Source organism: Apis mellifera, linkage group LG15 (assembly GCF_003254395.2).
Source record: "Apis mellifera strain DH4 linkage group LG15, Amel_HAv3.1, whole genome shotgun sequence".
Taxonomy (NCBI): Eukaryota; Metazoa; Arthropoda; class Insecta; order Hymenoptera; family Apidae; genus Apis; species Apis mellifera.
In genome coordinates this window covers 9,136,705-9,156,378 of record NC_037652.1, presented here as the reverse complement: position 1 = coordinate 9,156,378, position 19,674 = coordinate 9,136,705, and the positions used below count along the sequence as shown (strand labels likewise).

At 37.2% G+C, this 19,674-nt stretch overlaps 1 protein-coding gene across 9 annotated transcripts in view; it reads left to right on the top strand.

The window, feature by feature from the left end:
* The window catches only part of LOC410573 (nephrin), a 61,758-nt gene that overhangs the window by 33,555 nt on the left and 8,529 nt on the right, over window positions 1-19,674 (top strand). For 5 of the 9 annotated variants that reach the window (XM_394052.7, XM_006563689.3, XM_016916833.2 and 2 more), the window contains 3 exons: window positions 18,780-18,909; window positions 19,028-19,236; window positions 19,392-19,502. In XM_394052.7, the coding sequence (XP_394052.4) occupies window positions 18,780-18,909; window positions 19,028-19,236; window positions 19,392-19,502 (450 nt within the window). Of the gene's footprint in view, window positions 1-16,873; window positions 17,091-17,181; window positions 17,202-18,233; window positions 18,277-18,395; window positions 18,415-18,779; window positions 18,910-19,027; window positions 19,237-19,391; window positions 19,503-19,674 lie in introns of those variants that run through there. The other 4 variants (XM_006563691.3, XM_026445417.1, XM_006563690.3 and 1 more) reach the window with 4 other exon arrangements.

Genomic DNA, 19,674 nt, shown 5'->3' with positions numbered 1-19,674 from the left:
GAGAAACAAGGGTAAAAGTCGTTGGATGGAAGTCGTTTCTTTCGGTTGTCAGAAGGATGATGGATCCCTCCTTGTCTTTCAATATTGAGAAATATTACGAAAGTTAAAGGAAAAGCGGCAACATTTGTATACCCTGTGTCGTTTAAAAAAGTTTCTATACCCTCCGGGATCCGATATAATTTTTTTCGGCCGACGAAAAATAACGAAACCGTCAAAGAAATCAAGAAACAGCGTCTCGAATTTAAACATTTCCAAAGATATTCTATTTTCTCGATTACAAAAATTTATAACGTTAACGTAACTTTATATGTATATATATATATAAAGGGTGTCCCAAAATTAATGCAAGATTTAAATTGGCCGCCATTCCTTACGCTCTGAGATTTTTATATCATTATAAATTCATTTATTTTATAAAAACTTAAATTTCATCTTCCATAATATGTTATTAATCCTATAATTAACAATAAACCAATATCCCCTAATCGATTTAATAAAATAGTTACTATTCCAGAAGTAAATGATTTTATTTTTATATAATAAATTACAATAAGAAATCAATCCTAAACCATCTCAAAATCCTAAAATAATTGATAATATATTAGGTCTTAAAATTAATATATATATAGAAATTAAAAATAAAATTATTAAATATAAAAAATGATCCATTTTTAATTCTCTTAAATCTATATATCTAACTCTATAAATAATAATTATAGAAAAAATTATTCTCACTAAAAAAATAAACATTAATGATTTATAATCAATTAATAATAAAAAATTAAACTTTATTGAATTAAATATTTCACACAAAAAAAAATTCTTTATTCATATATAAAAAATATAATCTTATCAATATTATTGAAAATCTAAATCCAGATAATAAAATTCCACAAACTAATATTTTAATAATAATTTAAAATAATTTTATATTATATCATTGATCCAATCACAAATCAATATTTTAAATTAAACTATTTAAATTTTTTAATTTTATAAACATTTAAATTTTTATAAACCTATTTTTTAAATAAAATAAAGTTTTAAAAATATTAAATTTAAAGGAATTCAATGTATTAATAATACAAAATATTCAACTAAAATTCCATTTTTAATTTTAAACATCACAGAAATTTTTCCATGATTAATAAATATAAATAAATAAATTGAATAAATAAACCTATCAAGTTGTTAGCATCCTATTTCTCCCCCCTTTCCAAATTTTTTTCTATCTCTGGTCATTTTTGATCCAACTCCTCGAATTATACACTGCTTCCTTACGATCTGAGACTTTTTTATATATATATTTAGTGTGTTCCAAAATTAATAAGATTTGAATTTGCCGCCATTTTTGCATCAAGTTGTTGGCACTCTATTTCTTCCAAATTTTTTTCTATCTCTGGTCACTTTTGATCCAACTCCTCGAATTATACACTATACTTTCCTTACGCTCTGAGACTTTTATATATATATAAGGTGTTCCAAAATTAACACAAGATTTGAATTTGCCGCCTGAAAAAAGAATAGTTTGAGAGTCATTTGCCCGATGTGTTATTCCATAAATAATCCTATCCTGTATACTTTATGATTCGCTTAAAAAATAAAAGACTGAAAACTTTTCTATTTAATTCAAATCTTTAATTAATTTTGGGACACCCTTTACGCCTACTATGCTTTCGTTACATTTTTGTAATTTATTGTATTATTTCTGTAATTTTGTATATATATATATAAAATATATAAGATAGATTTTTGGAAAGAGGCGGTGAAAAATTGGTTGACGAAGCGATTCTCGACAAGAACGGTAGCAACGATGGCGACGACAAGATTGTCGCTCGACTGACGCCTCGAGTACCGAGTCTCGTTGCTCGGGGCGGCAAACATTCGCGACATTCTCGACATCCATTGTCGGTAGCGCCGACGACGACGTCCGGCGATGTGCACTCGACGACGCTCCTCACGTTCCTGATCGTCCTTCTTCCAGGGACGCCCGCTCAACCGTGAAATTTCTGCGCGAGTAGAAAGCAAACGAGATATCGTTTTAAGAAGAAATTCGAACGTAACTCGTAACCCGTTGGAAAAAAGGAGATCTATCGCCATCCCCGTGAATTCATTACGTCCTCCTCCCTTCCGTTTCATTCCCCCTTTTTTGGACCAACGTTATCGAATTCACCAATCGAATCGAACCTTCGAAATCTTTCCTTTTTCCCCTCCCCTGCGATTATAAATTATATCTTTCTCCAAATCCATCCATCTTTTTCGAAAAGATCCCCTTTTAATAATATCGAGATTGGCGGTAGATTTCATTCTCGGATTTTTCCACACATTTTTCCACCATTATTATTATCCGCTTTGAATGTCACAATGCTCGTGAATATTTGAAAGACGCACAAAAGACTCGTGACGGTCAATCTTTGGCTGCGATCCTAAAGTAGAGCTCGGCGCATGCGCAAGTAAATAAGAGGGAAAAAGATGGATAGACCCCTCCCATCTTTTTTCCCCTAATATCCACCGCTAAGCTTCTCTTCTTCCCTCCCCCCCCTATTTTCCCTCATTGACCTAATTGAAATAGTTGATGTTTCGATTAACGATTATCGATCGAATATCTTTTTCTAATTTTTTTCTTTCCTTTCCACTGTTTCTAGAAATTTCGTTTCTCTCTCTCTATGTATACATATATATTCCCTCTTCGTTCCACATCGATTAATCTTGTATCGCGGCAATTATTAAAGGAAACTTGTTAAATAAATACTCATTCTCGAAATTACTCTTTCTTTTTGCGCAAAATTCTTTTTTTCCATCTCTCTCTTCCAAGTATCTCGCTCTCCTCGCTATTCCAGAAATATTTTACTTTTACCCAGTCGATCGCGATTTTATCGAATTTTTATATAGAAAACGGGGCCAGACTGCGCGATATAATATTAAATGCAATTTAATTTCGTTCCTTCGGATTATCGATCTTGCACCGGGATTAAAATTAATTTAAGCGCGAAGGATCGAAAACTCGTGGGGAGGAAAATATGGGAGAGAGAGAGAGAGAGAGAGAGAAAAAGAATCGGATCTTTGGGATAAATCTTGGGATTATAAGGTAATAATTTCTACGATTTATAGGCGCGAGAAAAAAGGGTTTCGCTCGCAAAGATTAAGAGCGAAGAGCGTGGATGGAGGGGAGTAGATTTATTCATTCGTACGAGAAATGAAATTTCAACGACGACGCAACACCTGTGCCCCCGAGTTTAAGTTCTCACGAAACGTTAGGAAACTCTATCCGACCTGATACATACATATATACGTATATACACGTATATCGGACCTAACCAAATTTCTTCCCGCTCTATCCTATCGTTTCAACTTTTTCGATAGAAACTGCATTACCGAATTGGGCAAACGTACTTCGCCCAAGTTTTCCCTCCTCCCCCTGTGCACACAGTATACATATAGATATAGATATATCTGGTGAAGGGAAAACGGGGTTAATTCGCGAATTCGCGGATCGATATCGATTAATGGATAAATCTTGTGGATGCGTACGAGGGAAATATATATCGAGCTTGCGGTTGTTTCGAGGAAATAAAAAGGGGAGGAGGGGGATAAGGTTTGACAGGTGGTATAAAAAGGTAAGTTTCTCGATGGTTTGGAGCAATATCCGTCGGAACGGTGTCGTATCGTGGTTCACGTACGCAATGGATATTGTTTCCTCGTGGCCGAAAGTTGAAAAGATACGAGAGAAGTTTCCGCCCTCCTCCCCCCGTTCCATCCAGACGGCCCTCCTTGTGCCGCTCGCGGGGTAATGGGCTTTGGAGAGCGGTGACAGCTGCGGAAGGAGGCGGGGACAAAAGCGAGGAAGACGCTATGTCGAGCTTCCTAAAGCGTACTGGTAACAAATCATTGGAGAGGAAGCGACCCGCTATACACTTCCTGATTTCTATCCCCCTTCCCCGACCCTTTGATTTATACGTTCATCTTGATTACAATTGATTCCAGCCCGACGATATCTCCTGGCCGGGCTATCGCCGTCCTATTTATATTCTCGTATCGTGCCGATAACAATCGTCCGAAATTTCGATCGAAATTAATTATTTTATCGTCCAGCTCTCGTACGAGAGTCTTACTTGTACAGGTTCCAGATGTATACTCGCACTTTTCTACTCGAACTTTGAAACTTGGGTACCTGAATCCAAATCTTTTATATAATCTTTTCCAATCATCGAATGTTCTTTTCTTATATTTCGAACGTTCGAAAGTCTTACTCTCGAGAAACTTTAAAATTTCGATATCTAAATTCACATACGCGTTTTCCAGATAATCGTTCCATGCATTGAATATTCTTTTTTTATGTTCTGAATGTCTTTACTCTCTACAAACTTTAAAATTTCGATATCTAAATTTAAATATGCGTTTTCTAGATAATTGTATCCCATCGAATGTTCTTTTTTTCATATTCGCATATCGCTCGAAGATCGAATCCGAAATTTCGATCGAGAATAATTATTTCTCGACAAACTTTGAATCTTCGATACCTAAATCCAAATATCGCTCCTATACGCTTTTTTCAGATAATTGTGTCTCATCGAATGTTCTTTTTTTATATTCGCATGTCGCTCGAAGATCGAATCCGAAATTTCGATCGAAATTAATTATTTTATCGTCGAGCAGGCTTTCGTCCGAACGTTCAAGAATCTTACCTGTATCGTTCCAGATGATACTACTCGCACTTTTCTACTCAAACTTTGAAACTTTGATATTTAAATCCAAATCTTCTATACGCGTTTTCCAGATAATCGTTCCAATCATCGAATATTCTTTTCTCGTATTCCGAATATCTTTACTCTCTACAAACTTTAAAATTTCGATATCTAAATCCAAATACGCGTTTTCCAGATAATTGTGTTCCATCGAATGTTCTTTCTTTATATCGCCCGAAGATCGAATCCGAAATTTCGATCGAGAATAATTATTTCATCGTCGAACTTGTTCTTCTCCGAACGTCCAAAAGTCTTAGTCTCGACAAACTTTGAAATTTCGGTAAATCTAAATCTAAATCTGCTATACGCGTTTTCCAGATAATCGTTCCAGTCATCGAATGTTCTTTTCTCATATTTCGAACGTCCAAAAGTCTTACTTTCGACAAATTTTAAAATTTCGATATTTAAATCCAAATTTCGCTCTTATACGCGTTTTTCAGATAATCATTTCAGTCATTAAATGTTCTTTTCTCGTATTCCGAACGTCCAAAAGTCTTATTCTCGACAAATTTTGAAACTTCGATATCTGAATCCAAATTTCGCTATTATACGCGTTTTCCAAATAATCGTTTCAGTCATCGAATGTTTTTTTTTCATATTCGCGTATCGTTCGAAGATCGAATCCGAAATTTCGATCAAAAATAATTATTTCCCAAAAAACTTTGGAACTTCAATATCTAAATCTCGCTGTCATACGTTTTCCATATAATTCTGTCCCATCGAATATTCTTTTCTCATATTCGCGTATCACCGAAAATCGAAAATAATTATTTCTCGACAAACTTTGAAATTTCGATATCTAAATCTAAATCTGCTATACGCGTTTTCCAGATAATCGTTCCAATCATCGAATGTTCTTTTCTCGTATTCCGAACGTCCAAAAATCTTACTCTCGACAAACTTTAAAATTTCGTTACCTAAATTCAAATCTCACTGCTATACGCCTTTTCCAGATAATTGAATTCCGATCATCGATTGTCCTTTTTTCATATTCGCGTGTCGTCCGAAGATCGAATCCGAAATTTCGATCGAAAATAATTATTTCTCAAACTTTGGAACTTCGATACCTAAATCTCGCTGTTATTTTCCAGATAATTGTATTGAATATTCTTTTCTTTTTTTTGATGGACGTCGCATAAATCGAACGACGTCTTGTCCGATTTCGTACGACACGCGCGTAATTTCACGCGTGTACGCGCGACAATCGAGAATGCGCGTGTAAAGCTCGTATACAGATTCGTAGTTTGCGACCACGCGTTTCTGTCGTTCGTCGTCGCGCGTGTGGGCTAAACGTAGTCATTGAATTTACACGTGTACGCATTCGTAGAAATAACTCCCCTTCCTCGAGAGAAGGGGACGGACGCGCGTATTCGCGCAGGCAGACGGAATCGTTTACGTAGAATACGTTTCCGTGTTAAACGGTCGGGCTACGTGATTTCATTCGCGATACGAAGTCACGATCGTTCCACATCCGTTGGAAATATGGCGCCTCACGTTCCTCCCTACGTCCAGTGATGCACGGTCCCGCGCTCCATAAACCACGCAAAACCGGATCAACTAGGCATTTAGTACGTAGGAACCTGCATCAACCCCACCTTCCGGGATTCATGTGTCGCCTCGAGATTCATGCTTCCCCCTTTCTCTCTCTCTCCTCCAAGCAAATATATGTTTTTCCATCCCCTCCAGCCGTGTCTCCTATCTCTTTATTAACCGTTTTAATTCCATTGATCTTTACCCATATCTGATTAAAAATGCCAAAGAAATTTTTGTCGCGTTGATGCCATTTACCTTTGTCTCTAAAAAAAACTTATTTTCGTATTCCGACATTATTATGGATTCAAAAAGTATAATAATTATAATTTGAACTTTATTTAACGCGAAGACAAATAAAAAATTAGTGATGTATGCGAGCGACCTCCCCTACAGCGAGAGCTAAACTGATTTCACTTAAACGGTTAAACACGTACGTGTTAACGTTTACGTACGTTAAAGATCCCTCCTTTTTTCTAATGAGTCGAGTACAAGAAAAGAGAGAAAGAAAGAAAGAAAGAAAGTGAGAAATATCTCTCGAAAAGACACATCGCAATTATATTTACGCTGGGAGAGGGATCGATCGTTTTCGTCTCGAGTTATGCGGCGGTGGTGTACGTACTCGTCGAAAGAGGTTGAAGCTGACGGGAGGAGAAGGGAAGGAGGGGGATAAAGTGGCGGCACGGTCGAAGAATCGCCAAATAGCCAACCGGTCATTGTGCTTGGCTAAAAAGTAAAAGAGATCAATCGACCGACCAATCCACCGACCGGTCAAGTCTTTCGCTTTTCGCCTTTTACCTCTTTCTTCCCTTTAAAGAACTCGTGCGCTCTCCCGTGTACCACGTGGCCGATCTTTGATTTTTCAACGACCAAATTTCTTCGCGTGCCACCTTCCATCCATCTCCTTCCTTTTCTCCCTTCAATCTTCTCTCCCTTCTCAACGTTTCGCCTCCTCCAGCATTTCGGTTTCCCTGTTTTCCCGTGTCTCCACCGAACAACCTCTTTTCCCGCTATCCCTGTGTCGCCAACCCTCCCTCCCTCCCCCTTCTCATTCTTTTGTCCTGGCCACCAGGCAAGGTTTTACGGCTGATCGTACATCGACCGGTCGAACACGCCCGCTTCCACAATTGATTTCTCTGATTTACTACCTTTCCGTCGTAATTCACCTCCGCTCCAACTTTTCCAATCCTTCTCTCTCTCTCTCTCTCTTCGCCGTTGGGTAATTAATTTATAACCGTTGTTCGATATCCGAGCGCTGCGTCGAAAATTGATCGAAAAAATAATGGGAAGGAGGAAGTCGAAGGATACGCGTAATCGCGTGTATAATCTCCGTGAGTTGGAGGAGCGAGCTGTAACTTTGGAAACTATCGTACAAATATCGCGGGGGATATTTCCTTCCCGGCCAAGTCGTTCCCCGGGCTTAGGTTGCAGATTTAGTTAACAACAATGTAAACTTAACCGAAGGAAGGGAAATGTCTTATGTTTGTCCCCCGTCGGGCAGCGAAGTAATCGAGATATATGGAGTATTAGGGAAACGTTGCCACGATTGTCCGCTAAGATCCGCGGATCCTTGTAAATCGCCGCAAGCCTGTGACGCTATTCTCAGACCGTATTAACTCCGACTAATACCCACGTTTCTTCTCCCTCCTTGTTTATACCCGCCTAAGCTTCATCTAGCGCTTAATCTTTCCACTTTGATTCACTCCCGTTTCGAACACCTTTTGAGAGAGAAAGTTTTATTTGTTTTTTTTTTTTTTTTAAGAAATTTATCTCCTCGAATTATCGCGTTGTATATTTATACAACGATATCGCTTATTTGCACGTCGTGTTTGCGCATTACCGAAATAATAGGTTATATATATATATGGTTATGTAATTATGAAAAAGGAAAGAATCGAGGTCGCGCATTGATCGTGCCACGTGTTCACAGATATAGATAGTGTAAAAAAAGAAAAAGCACGAAATTTAATAATTTTCGATAAATGCATATCGGGATTAATTATTAAGATTCTTGATGTTATTTTTATCCTCGATTCAATTTCTTTTTTTTTTTTTAATGGAATCACGTTCCCAAAATTTCTTCGTTTAAGCATCGGTATATTTGCGGTGGCATCTGATATTTCTTCCTTCTTTTTTTTTTTCCTCTTTTCCTTTTTTTATTTTGCGCGATCTCAATGAAAGCGGCTTTTACGGTTTCGTCGATATTCAACACGCGATCTAGAAACAAAAACCATACACGCGTATCACTTTTACGATTTACGCGAAATTTCAAAACTGCGAGAATAGAGCTAACTATGAAAAAAAAAAATAAAAATAAATAAAAAATAAAGATAGGTGTGAAAAAGTGTTATTAGCAGAGTGTTTAAAAAAAATTACTATTCACGCTTGGCGACAACGAGATCGCGTTGAACGACAAAAATTATTCTCAACTTTTGAAATTATTATACGAATATGGATGGCGTGTGTACGTATTGTGCTTCTGATAGATAAGCAAGTAGCAAAGATAAATAAATTTAAATCTTTGTACATTTTTCTCCCTTTTTTTTTTTTTTTTTTTTCGTATCGCAACACGCAAAGTCACGAGCGAAAGTTTGATTTTTCACGAGAGAAGAGAAACGCGAGGGAGAATTGTAATAACAAAAACCCGTTGGAAAAATAGAGGAATCCGTTCCATTGAAGTTGCTTTTTGTTTTATCCCGATATCTCGATCCGTTGCCGAGATATAAGGATTCAAAAAGTGTCCATAACTCTTAACGCGACGCGGAGATTATGAATGGACTCGCGACCCGCTAACCCACATTTTTTTCCTTCGAAATGCATGCTACACGTTTCCTAGAATTCCCATACTACACCCCCCCCCCGCGCAAGAATCGCGCGGCTGTCACTCGTCGTCTCGAGTTTGGAAAGAGAGCCGACGGTCGAGAGACGACGGCAGATGCGAGCGAGAGATCAAAAATTACCTTTCTCTTTGCACCGCGATATCTCGCCAACCCGAACTCGTATCGGGATGAATGAAGAAGGATTTTAAAGGGGAAGAGTCCGCGATTCCTATCGTCGTTCCCTCGACCGAACGAGACTCACCGTCTCCAAGTTGCAGCGATTTAAAATTTTTTCAATTTTAATACCGTTCGATCGAAGGCGAGCGACGTTTGTTTCCGAATAAATATTACATCTGTACTGGGAGCAGTGCAAAGTATAAATAAAGGAAGGAGGAATAGATGAAATCTGAAAGAAAGAATGGAAAGATGGAGTAGGAAGTGCGAGTATTGCGGTTGTAGGATGCCAATGGCTGCACGTTCGTCGCTCCGATTGTAAATCAATTAGTTCGCATTGTAAATAAATCACCGTTTTACACCTCTACTGTGCCGCACCATGCGACACTCGTATGAAATTTATTGCCCATTTTCGTGGGTGTCACTTCGATTTTGCGCCATGCCTGCGCCACGATATCGCGATTATACAAAAATATCGTAAAAATCGCAATTTAATATTAATAATTTCTTGCGATCGATGATTCGAGATATTTTCCTCTCTTTTTCTTTTCTCGTGTGTATATAAACATATATATATTTTTTATAAACGAAACAGATCTATCTATTCTCTTCATTTATCAAGTTTTTAATAACAAAGTTGACCGATAAATAGCAACGTGTAATGATAAAAAGAAAAATATTAATTATCGTTGAAAATTCAAAGCGATCTGTTTTAAAAGAAAATAGGGTACTTTTTCACTAGGGTGAAAAAAGTAAATACGTTCTATCGCAAGAACGACAATTATTGATTATCGTTTATTACCGAGAGAAAAGAAAATCTCGTCTCCGATGAACTTTCTAAATTCAGGAATATAAGAATACCGGCCGTTGTACGAATACGATAGAATCCCGCTAGATCGCGCTACTAGGTCGAATCTGCTAGTCCTTTTAAAGAAAAGATAAATACTGGGAAGGAGAATAGAAAAAGACTGTGCTCTGACCTATCTTCGGTTAAATTAAATAGATGTATCGTTTGAAAAATCAGATATTCATGGGAAATATACAGATTTTTCATAATATTACTTCATAATATCTTTATTTTCTTATTCTTCTATATTCTATAGATATACGTATTATATATATATATTTTATTTTCGTATTCTTATCTTCGTACACGGATATAGGTCTCGCCTCGCTAGTTGCCGTCTGTCCTCGGTGCATACACGCGTATAAATATAAATATTTGTTTTTAACGCTGTAATATATGGAAATAAATTATTGGTCGGGAATATAAGCGAACAATGGATCGAATTGAATTTCGATATTGTTGCGCAATACGTAATGCTATATATTACATTATATATATATAAGCGTGGAAATTATTATTATTATTTCTTTTTGTTTTTATAGATATTATCGAACACAAATTTTATCGCCAACTTGATATGGAAACGTTTAAAATTTTATACCTTTCTATTGATTTTGCGTTGTTGTACATACAATAATTGAATAAAAATCTGAAATAATTTCAATGAATAAAATATAAATAAAAGGTATGGAATAGGTAAATACGATGATAAAAAAAAATAAAACGACGGGATAAACAAACGTAAGAAATAAATAAATATTAAATAGAGGGGGGGGGGGGGCAGGGAAAAATGTAATTTTGCGACGCACCGTGGAAATTTACTCGTAATTATTCTATTAACCGTTTGAGATGAGATAATAATAACGACATCGTTTTTTTTTTAAAAGGGACAATAACGTTTTAAATTTTAAAAATACATCAACTTAGAAAGATGAAAATGTAAAATGATTTTATTTTCGTTTATCTTTCCCCCTTTCGCGTTATAAACTTTAACTTTTATTTTCCGTCAACCGCGTGAAACGTAATTGTTATTTCGCCCGTTTTCCACTGTTGCCGCGCACGTTTATCGGACGATAAAACCTTCCACTCTTTCTTTCCCGTAATTCTCCCCTCGAAATATTATTATTTATACTCCATCGATTTCGAAAATTCTCCAAGCACTTTTAGAATTAGAAAAGTCTAAAATATCCTTCGATCTGAAATGGCGATAGCGATCGGCTCGAGTGTACACGGTTTGTCGAGACACGATATTAGACGTGTTGGGTGTAAATCAGAGAAGATCCGCCTAAACGAGGAACGAACGGTTTTGCATGGGTGCATGTAGGTGGCAACGGGCGGACAGGGAGGACAAGCCGGGGACGACGTTCCTGCCAGCACTGGCGTTAATGCTAATGCTAATGCTAATGTCGATGTTAATGGCGTTGACGTTGTCCTCTGCCGATCTCTGCCCGCGAATACACCCCGCTCGCGTACTACATCTCGACAAACCAAATTCGTTATACAGCCACCGATTTATGACCGATTTATAAGCAACTTCCGATCCAAATTTCTTCAATTTTTCCTTCCTTCCTTTCTTATCTTCCTTGTTCCTTCAAAAATAAATCTCGTCTCTTGTCCACGCGACGTGAACGGATTAAAATAATAATAATAACAGTAATAAATATGCAATAGCAGGGAGGAGATCGAATTCTCATTTTTCGAGGAAGAAGGAGGAAGGAAGAAGGGCAGACTGAAAATCGATTCCGGATTTTCTTAGGTCGAAATGACGTCATCGCCGTTGACGACGTAGACGTCAATTACCGCTACTACCTTTACTACCGTACCCACATTTGCATAAACAGCCACGACTCAATCTCTATGCTAATCGACTTGTTCGAGTCCGAAAAGTACCCGTGTTAGATGCGCGTGTCTGAATTCGTGCATCCATATATACCATTCCTATTCGTGCATGGATATATAAGTTATAGACATTTCATTTTTTTCTCTCTTTTTTTTTTTTTGTCTTATTATTCATCTGGAGAGGAGAAGAGTTCAGTTCATTTTTTAATTGAAATTTCAATATTTACGTGTTTCGATTACGTGTAATAATAATAATAATATATATATACAAAGTTTTTCTATTATAGATAATGTAAATACTGGTTGGTTGATGCGAATCTCTCTCTCTCTCTCCACGGTACACCTGTAATGCGGATATTTCTGCAACACAAGCAATATTGACATGCAATGATGCAAGCATTATTCCTGAATCCGGATATTGGAATTTTATCCCATATAAATACGAATACTTTATAGAGAAAATATTTGCGCAAAATGTTGCACATTGTATTTGCGCATTCGGCACGATAATTTGTCAGTTTAATTTGACATTTGACGTTGTATAGATATTCGTGGAGCTCGATATTATTCTCCGTTTCTTTCTCCTTTCTTTTTCTTCCCTCTCAACACGGAATCAATGTCAATATCAACCGAGGGGTGTCGTTGAATTTTCATTACAGAGATTAACGAATCTCCTTCCCTCTTCTTTCCAATTCTCTATTTATTCCAATCCTTAAATTATATATAATAGTCTCGACGAATATACGTGTGTATATATATATATATATATATATATATATATATATAAAATACTATTTGTCGAGATAAATGGGAATAAATATACGACGCAACTCGGTGGGCAGAGAACAATGGTAGATAATGGTAAGTCTGACGAAACAAAGTTTCCTAGCGGAAGGGAAGAAAAATATCGTTTAGTTTTTCATTTTTTTTTGCGCTCCTAAATTGGATGCTGGATGAACAAGCGAACTCATTTCCCCGAGTGAAAAAAATCCGATTTACCGAAAATTAAATTTAAACCTCCGCGGTAACCTTTGAAATTAAATTTTTTTAAATAGCACTTCTGGTGGTCAACTCGTACGGATAATAACGCAACGCGAAAGTGTAGTTTACGCGTAAAGAGGAGATTTCGCGAGGAGAGAGAGAGAAAGGAAAAAAATTGTTTCCCTCCTGTTCGATCTCGAAAAAATGTGAAATGTGTATATATAACGTGGTGAATTCGAAGATCTATCGCGAAGCCGTTACGCGAGGACTGTAAACTGGGATATCGAGTCGGGTATCGAAGAATGGCTAAGCCAGGATTCGCGATTTATATTTGATCGAACCGGTCCTAACGCGGTCAATCCTTGCGAGAGTACATCCAGGTCTCGGGCAATAATTCGAGAAAGATCTTCGTGACGACGTTGACGGCTCCTCCGGGAACGGATCCCCGAGATAAATGGAAACTCGGAGCCCGTGAACGCGATGAAACGTCGCATAACTATAACCGCGTCGTCCTTCCAGGTATTTCGAGGTAACAATATTTTTTTCCTCTCTCTCCTTTCATATTTCGCCTCCAGTTATCGCGAGAAAGAATCGAGAGAGGACGCGTAAGACGCGCTGTACAACAACGGTTGTTGTACATCAACGAGAGATCCAATGAAACGAAACGTTTCTTATCATAACGCCATCTCGGGGGATAAACTCGAAATGAACGAGTTACGACGGCGGAGAGAACAGAATCGTTTCCGTTGTCGGAGGAGGTTAGTTAATCCGGTTAGTCCAGAAGTTACTGGTCGAATCAGCGGAAGAGAAAGAGACGGACGGACAGTTAAGGAAAATCGGAGGCGAGAGAGAGAGTTGCGTCTACCTTTAGTTACTATTATTCGAGCTGAAGTTGGCCAAGCTTTATCAACAGAAATTCGATCGATTCTTATTCATCCTGACTCGCAACAACTTTGTCGTCGACTCTCGCAATATTTTCTTCCGTTTACGTCTGTTTTTGAGGGGGAAGAAAGAAAATTGTAATTTCTACGAAAAGTTTCTTTTGAATTTCTTCCTCGAAATTATTTCTTTTCTCAAATTTCTATTCCATCTTTGAAATAATTTTTAAGGGAAACGTAATTGCATAATTTTGAAACGAAGAGTTTGGATGAATCATGAAGAGTTGCGTCCAAGTTATATCCAGGGAAGAAAAGTAGAGGGAGAAGGAATGATCGATGAAAATGTTATGGCGGATTTTCGGAAAATTGGTATTCGAGCAAAACGAGAGTAGGACATTTGCATGGGGAAAACAAAGTTTGAAAATTCGTTGGTTGGAATGAAAGGGGGAGGGGGTTGGGGAAGAGGAAAAATATCACAGTTACCGCTTGGGTGGTGGAAAGTTGGGGGGGTTGCCGCGAAGAATACCCATTTTTAATCCGGTAGCTCTCATCTAATATTAACTGGAATTTAAAGGGACTGGGGTAAGAGATTGCGGGTCAAGAATAAAAAGAAAGGATACGGTTAAAATGGGAAAGAGAGAGAGAGAGAATGCACGAACGATTTCGCGCCACTACCAAAAGAGGCATATTTTTATTATTGCTTGAACCATCTATTTCGCGTAAATCTACAAATAAAATTCCAAGATTAATTTATTATTCAGTATCAGTAATTTCAAGAATTTTTTTATTCTTTATAATTATTGTATATTTATCATCAATTAGATTTGCTAAAACAGATATTTTTAATTTTATAGTTCAAATTATATTTTTTCTAAAAATTGGAACTTTTCCTTTTCATTTTTGAATAATTTATTCTTATGAAATAAATTGAAAACAAATTTTTTTAATATCAACATTAATTAAATTTATTCCAATTTATATAATAGTTTCAATAACTAAAATTAATTCATGAACATTATACTTTTTAATTGCAAATAGATTATATATTTCATTTTATGCTAATAAATTTTATACTTTAAAAAAATTACTAGCATGTTCAACAATTTTTAATTCATTTTATTTTATTTTTATTTTAGATTTAAATAAAAATATATTTATTGCTATAATTATTTTATATTCATTAAATTATTTTTTATTAATTAGATTCTTAAATAAATTTAATATTCAAAATTTTAATTTCATATTTTATAATAAATATCAATTATATACATTCTTAACACTAATATTTAATTATTCCATATATCCAATTTTACTATCATTTGTAATTAAATGAAATCTAATTTTTATAATAGTTAGAGCTAAAACGATGATTTATATATTCCACTTGTGCCACTTTTCACGCGTAATATCTCAAAGAATCTCCGACGACGTTTTAAAAACTGTACGACTTTATCTTTTCGAGCGATCGGATAATTGCGATAACGCGTTTCCAGAATACGTGCATTTTAATTATTCGCGAGAGAAGGTGTAGGACGATCGATAGTGATCACGATTCGATCGAACGTCGTGAAAAGATATTCGAAGTATTCGAAGTTCTTTTTTTTTCCTTTTCGATTCGGCAATAATTATAATTTAACTTTTTCGAACCGTCGGTCGGATCTTTGTTTTCCGGTATTTTCTCCGAGAAATCCTATCTCGGTTCATCCCTTTTATTATTTCCCTCGTACTCTTTCGGAACATTAGTACCGGTACAAAAGAAAAATAAGAAGCGGAAATGGTTGAATGCATCGCATATTGCGCTGTGAAAACTTTTCTCATTTCGGTTCGTTTAACCCGAGAGAATGTGAAGGACGCCTATTGACCGACGTGTATGACGTGGAATAAATTAATTCAAAAAAAAGATCGTACGATACACGTGGAAAATAAATATATATATATATACATACGTAAAAATTATTTCGTATATATAATATCTCTTATGGTCGTTTCGCGTGATTTTTTTCTTCCCTTTTTAAAAAAAATTATTTACTTTGTCCATTAGCAACGACATCCGATCTGTTTGTCGATCGTTTCATCCGTTAATATAGGGTCGTCATTATGTACTTTGCGTGTTGTGTTTCCCATAATTCGTTGTGGTATGCGTATATTTGTAGCACGATTGTACGGTGCACGAGTGCGATACGTATTACCTTCTCGTCGTCTCTGTTAGCGTATACTCTAGTGGAGCTAACGGTTTACATACCGAGCTAACACGCTCTGTTGTTCTTGCGTAGATATTACATTTTCCGCATTTATATATGGTTATTGCGTCGTTCCTCGTGATATATTTTTTTCCCTCCCCTCCCCCCGTTACTCCTTCCTCCCGTCTCCGGGCTATTCCGAATCCCCCTCCCTTCCATTTCTCGGCAAATGAAACTTTGTTAAGTTTCGTTCTCAACGTGTACGGTACGTGTACATCGAGCACTTCAAAACCCGTCCATGCATCTCATTGATAATCCTTTTATCCCGCGGTTCTTTCTTCTCGGTCCCGGCCAAGAGATAAAAGAAAAATTTATTCGAGTGTATATTTATATATATCCGGTTGTAGTAAAAAGTAGCGAGTAGTTTTTTTTTTTTTTTTTTTTTTTACGGAGAAAGTCCTAATAGGCACGTAAAACGAAAATAAAAAATTTGTGGCCGACAATGAAACACGGTGATGGAAGTGTTGGGTGTAACGCCGTACGAGCACGAACGAGGTCAAAGAAGTTGTTTTTTATCGACGGTTGCATTATCCTCGATCTAAAACATAATGTTTAAACAAAATGTTTATCGAAATATTTGAACGACAGTGGTTATTACGGACGTGATTACGACTCTTCTTCTGGATATTTACGATTCTCAACCCAACTATTATCGTTATTAGTTATCCTCGAACGGCGTGGATCCTCGTCTCTTTGCCTCTGTTCGACCGATGAACGGAAATATAGAGACGATTCGTCGCCTAGTCGCGAGTCTAGAATATAGAGGGCGACTCGCACGCGACGCGACAGTTTTTCCTCTTTTTTTTTCCCAAGATAACGTTCGCTGGTTAAAAAGCAAGTTTCAGATCGCGCTCTCCTATTGGAATCGGTTTAAAAATCGAACGTTCCCTGATACGTCGTATGATAATTTACGTTGATGATAAGAGATTGTACGAGAGATTGCGGAATGTGTCCAGCTGGGCTTATTACTCGCACCTGCACGAGCACGTGAAAGACCGTACATGTGGCTTTGCAACACGATACATATGTTGTACATAGTACGTTCACCTATTACTACCACTATCGTATCGACAATGTGCGGTCAGTTATATACGTCATTGTTATCGGAATGAGCGACTTTACGACCGAGCATTCGGCCCTTTGAACAAGTAAAAAAATAATCGATAAATTGTATTCCGCCTTCGAGAGAGAGAGAGAAAGAGAGAGAATTGGTAGTCGCGCACGAAGTTTTCGTAACGGAGAAAATCAAAGTCGAGAGAATATTCCATACCGGTGAAGATTATCAATTTTGGAAGATAGATGATTGTTTGTTGTTAGAATCTTTGTTCGGAGTGCACTCGATCGGGCGCTCAACCTAGTTTATAACTCGATGATCGCGAGTGGAAAAGCCAAAGTTGGACAATTTGACTGTGCCCTGAGTTGAGCGATGGTGGTGCCCCTCTTGGCCGTTGTTCGCGATATAGAATAATGGACGGAAATATCTTTCGTTTAATAATAAAGAAAAATTAGAGGGAGCGTCGTTTCGTTTGTTTCGGCGTATCTCTCTTCAGGCGATCTTCTTTAAAAACGCTCGTGTCTCCTCCTATTTCTCGACGATATCGTTTTTAATTTAAAATTTCGTCCTTTTACGTTTTTCTTTCTTTCTTTCTTTAGTTTTTTTTCTCTTTTTTTCGGTTCCATTCCATTCCGTTCGCGCCTTTTCACTCGTGACGAAGCTGAAATGCGAGGGTATATACGGAAGAAGGAGGGAAAGAGAGGATTAGAAGTTATTACGTAGGAATCGAGTAGGCAAGGAAGGTGCTCGCGCGCGTGTCCCCTTCTGCCGCAGATTAATTGTACGTTACGATGGTAAATTAATTTCGGCCAACTGTGATACAAACATTCTTCATCTCTTATACCACGCAATAGCAACAGTGCATTAAGCTTCTAGTAATTTAATTGGGTTGCGAGATTGGTGGCAATTGTTAAGAATAAAATTCTTCTTCTTGTAATCAAAAATCTGATTGTTTCGTTCTTAAATCATAAGGAACGAAAAGAAAAAATTTCGAATATATATTTAGTATTCGATATTATAAAATTTACGATTTTATTATTCGAGATTATTATTTTTTTTTTTCAGACTTTTAAAATCACATCGGTATAATCGGTGAAGACATTACAGTGGCGTAGTAGAATAGGTTGAAAGATGATGTCGGATGAACGCATCTGGATGCTCACGTACAAGTGAGCAGTAGTTTGCATTGATACCGGTATTCCTCGGGCTCGAGCCTAACCAACAGAATTCACATTCCATTTGGCATTCTCAGGAGACAACGGCAGCTGTCGGAATGCAGCCGAACCATCTCCTCACTGTATAAACACGTACAAACAGAAACACTCAGAATTGCATAATCTCTATCTTCTTTCCCCATCTCTCTCTTTCCCTTTGTCTCTCTCCCCCGTCTCTATTTTCCTTCCATCTTCTCCTATACGTAACATGCCTCTATAAATGCGCAACTTGATATTTAGCGAGAATAACGGTAAACCACTGGTTTTGTCCGTGTGTATATATGTGTATATACATATATAGTATGTAGTATATAAGATATCCATGGAACCACGTTCTCGATCATCGAACAAACACAATTACACCGTATTCCCATTTCGATCTCTCTCCTTCGCGAGTGAAACTTTAAAATTATTAAATCGATCGATGGTTATCGTGACGATAATATTTGGTGTTGCAGGGCCGATCGTGACGGCGAGGGCTGTTCTTCAAGGTACGGCGGAATTGCCATGCGACATTCGTCCCCCTCGACAAAATGATTCCGCGATACTAGTGGTTTGGTACAAGAGCGACATCACGCCTATATACAGGTGAGCATTGATAACACCGATAAGCTGATTATTTGCCTATCTGCTTCTACATTCATCCCCTTTAAATAAACTCGATTCATTCCGATTTATTATTTAAATTCTCGCTCAATTGTTACAGTTACGACATGAGGGGTAAACAGTCGGAAAAGGATTCGCACTGGAACGATAAGAATCACTTGAACGATCGTGCCTTCTTCAGAACGGTTACCGAACCGGCGACGTTAAACATCAATCACATCGAAGAAAGGGACGGGGGTGAATACAGGTGTCGGGTAGATTTTGCCAAGAGCCCAACCAGAAATTCCAGGATTCATCTGACGGTTATAGGTTCGTATCGCGTAACAAAAAAGGAAAAAGTTTCGATCTGCCACTTTTCGCGCGAGGTATCTAAATTTTCACGTGGAAAAACAAGAAAGAAAAGAAAATGAATGTGATCAATCCCTCGCTTGGTATTCCAGTGTGTGTGTGTGTATATATTTCAGTACCGCCGCATAAACCGAATATCATCGACGAGCATGGAACGATTGTACAAACGATAACAGGTCCGTACGAAGAGAACGAGGATATGAAATTGCAGTGTCTCGTGTCAGGGGGTGAGTTTTCTCGTATATATACGTTTTACCAAAGTTTCCTTCAAAGTTTTTTTTTCTTCTTCTTTTATATATAAGAGATAAAATTAATTCGTTAATTTATTGATCAAACTCTAACGCGTTTTAAATCCACTCGCTTCGATTCGTTTAATCGTCTCGTCGCGTTATCGACAAT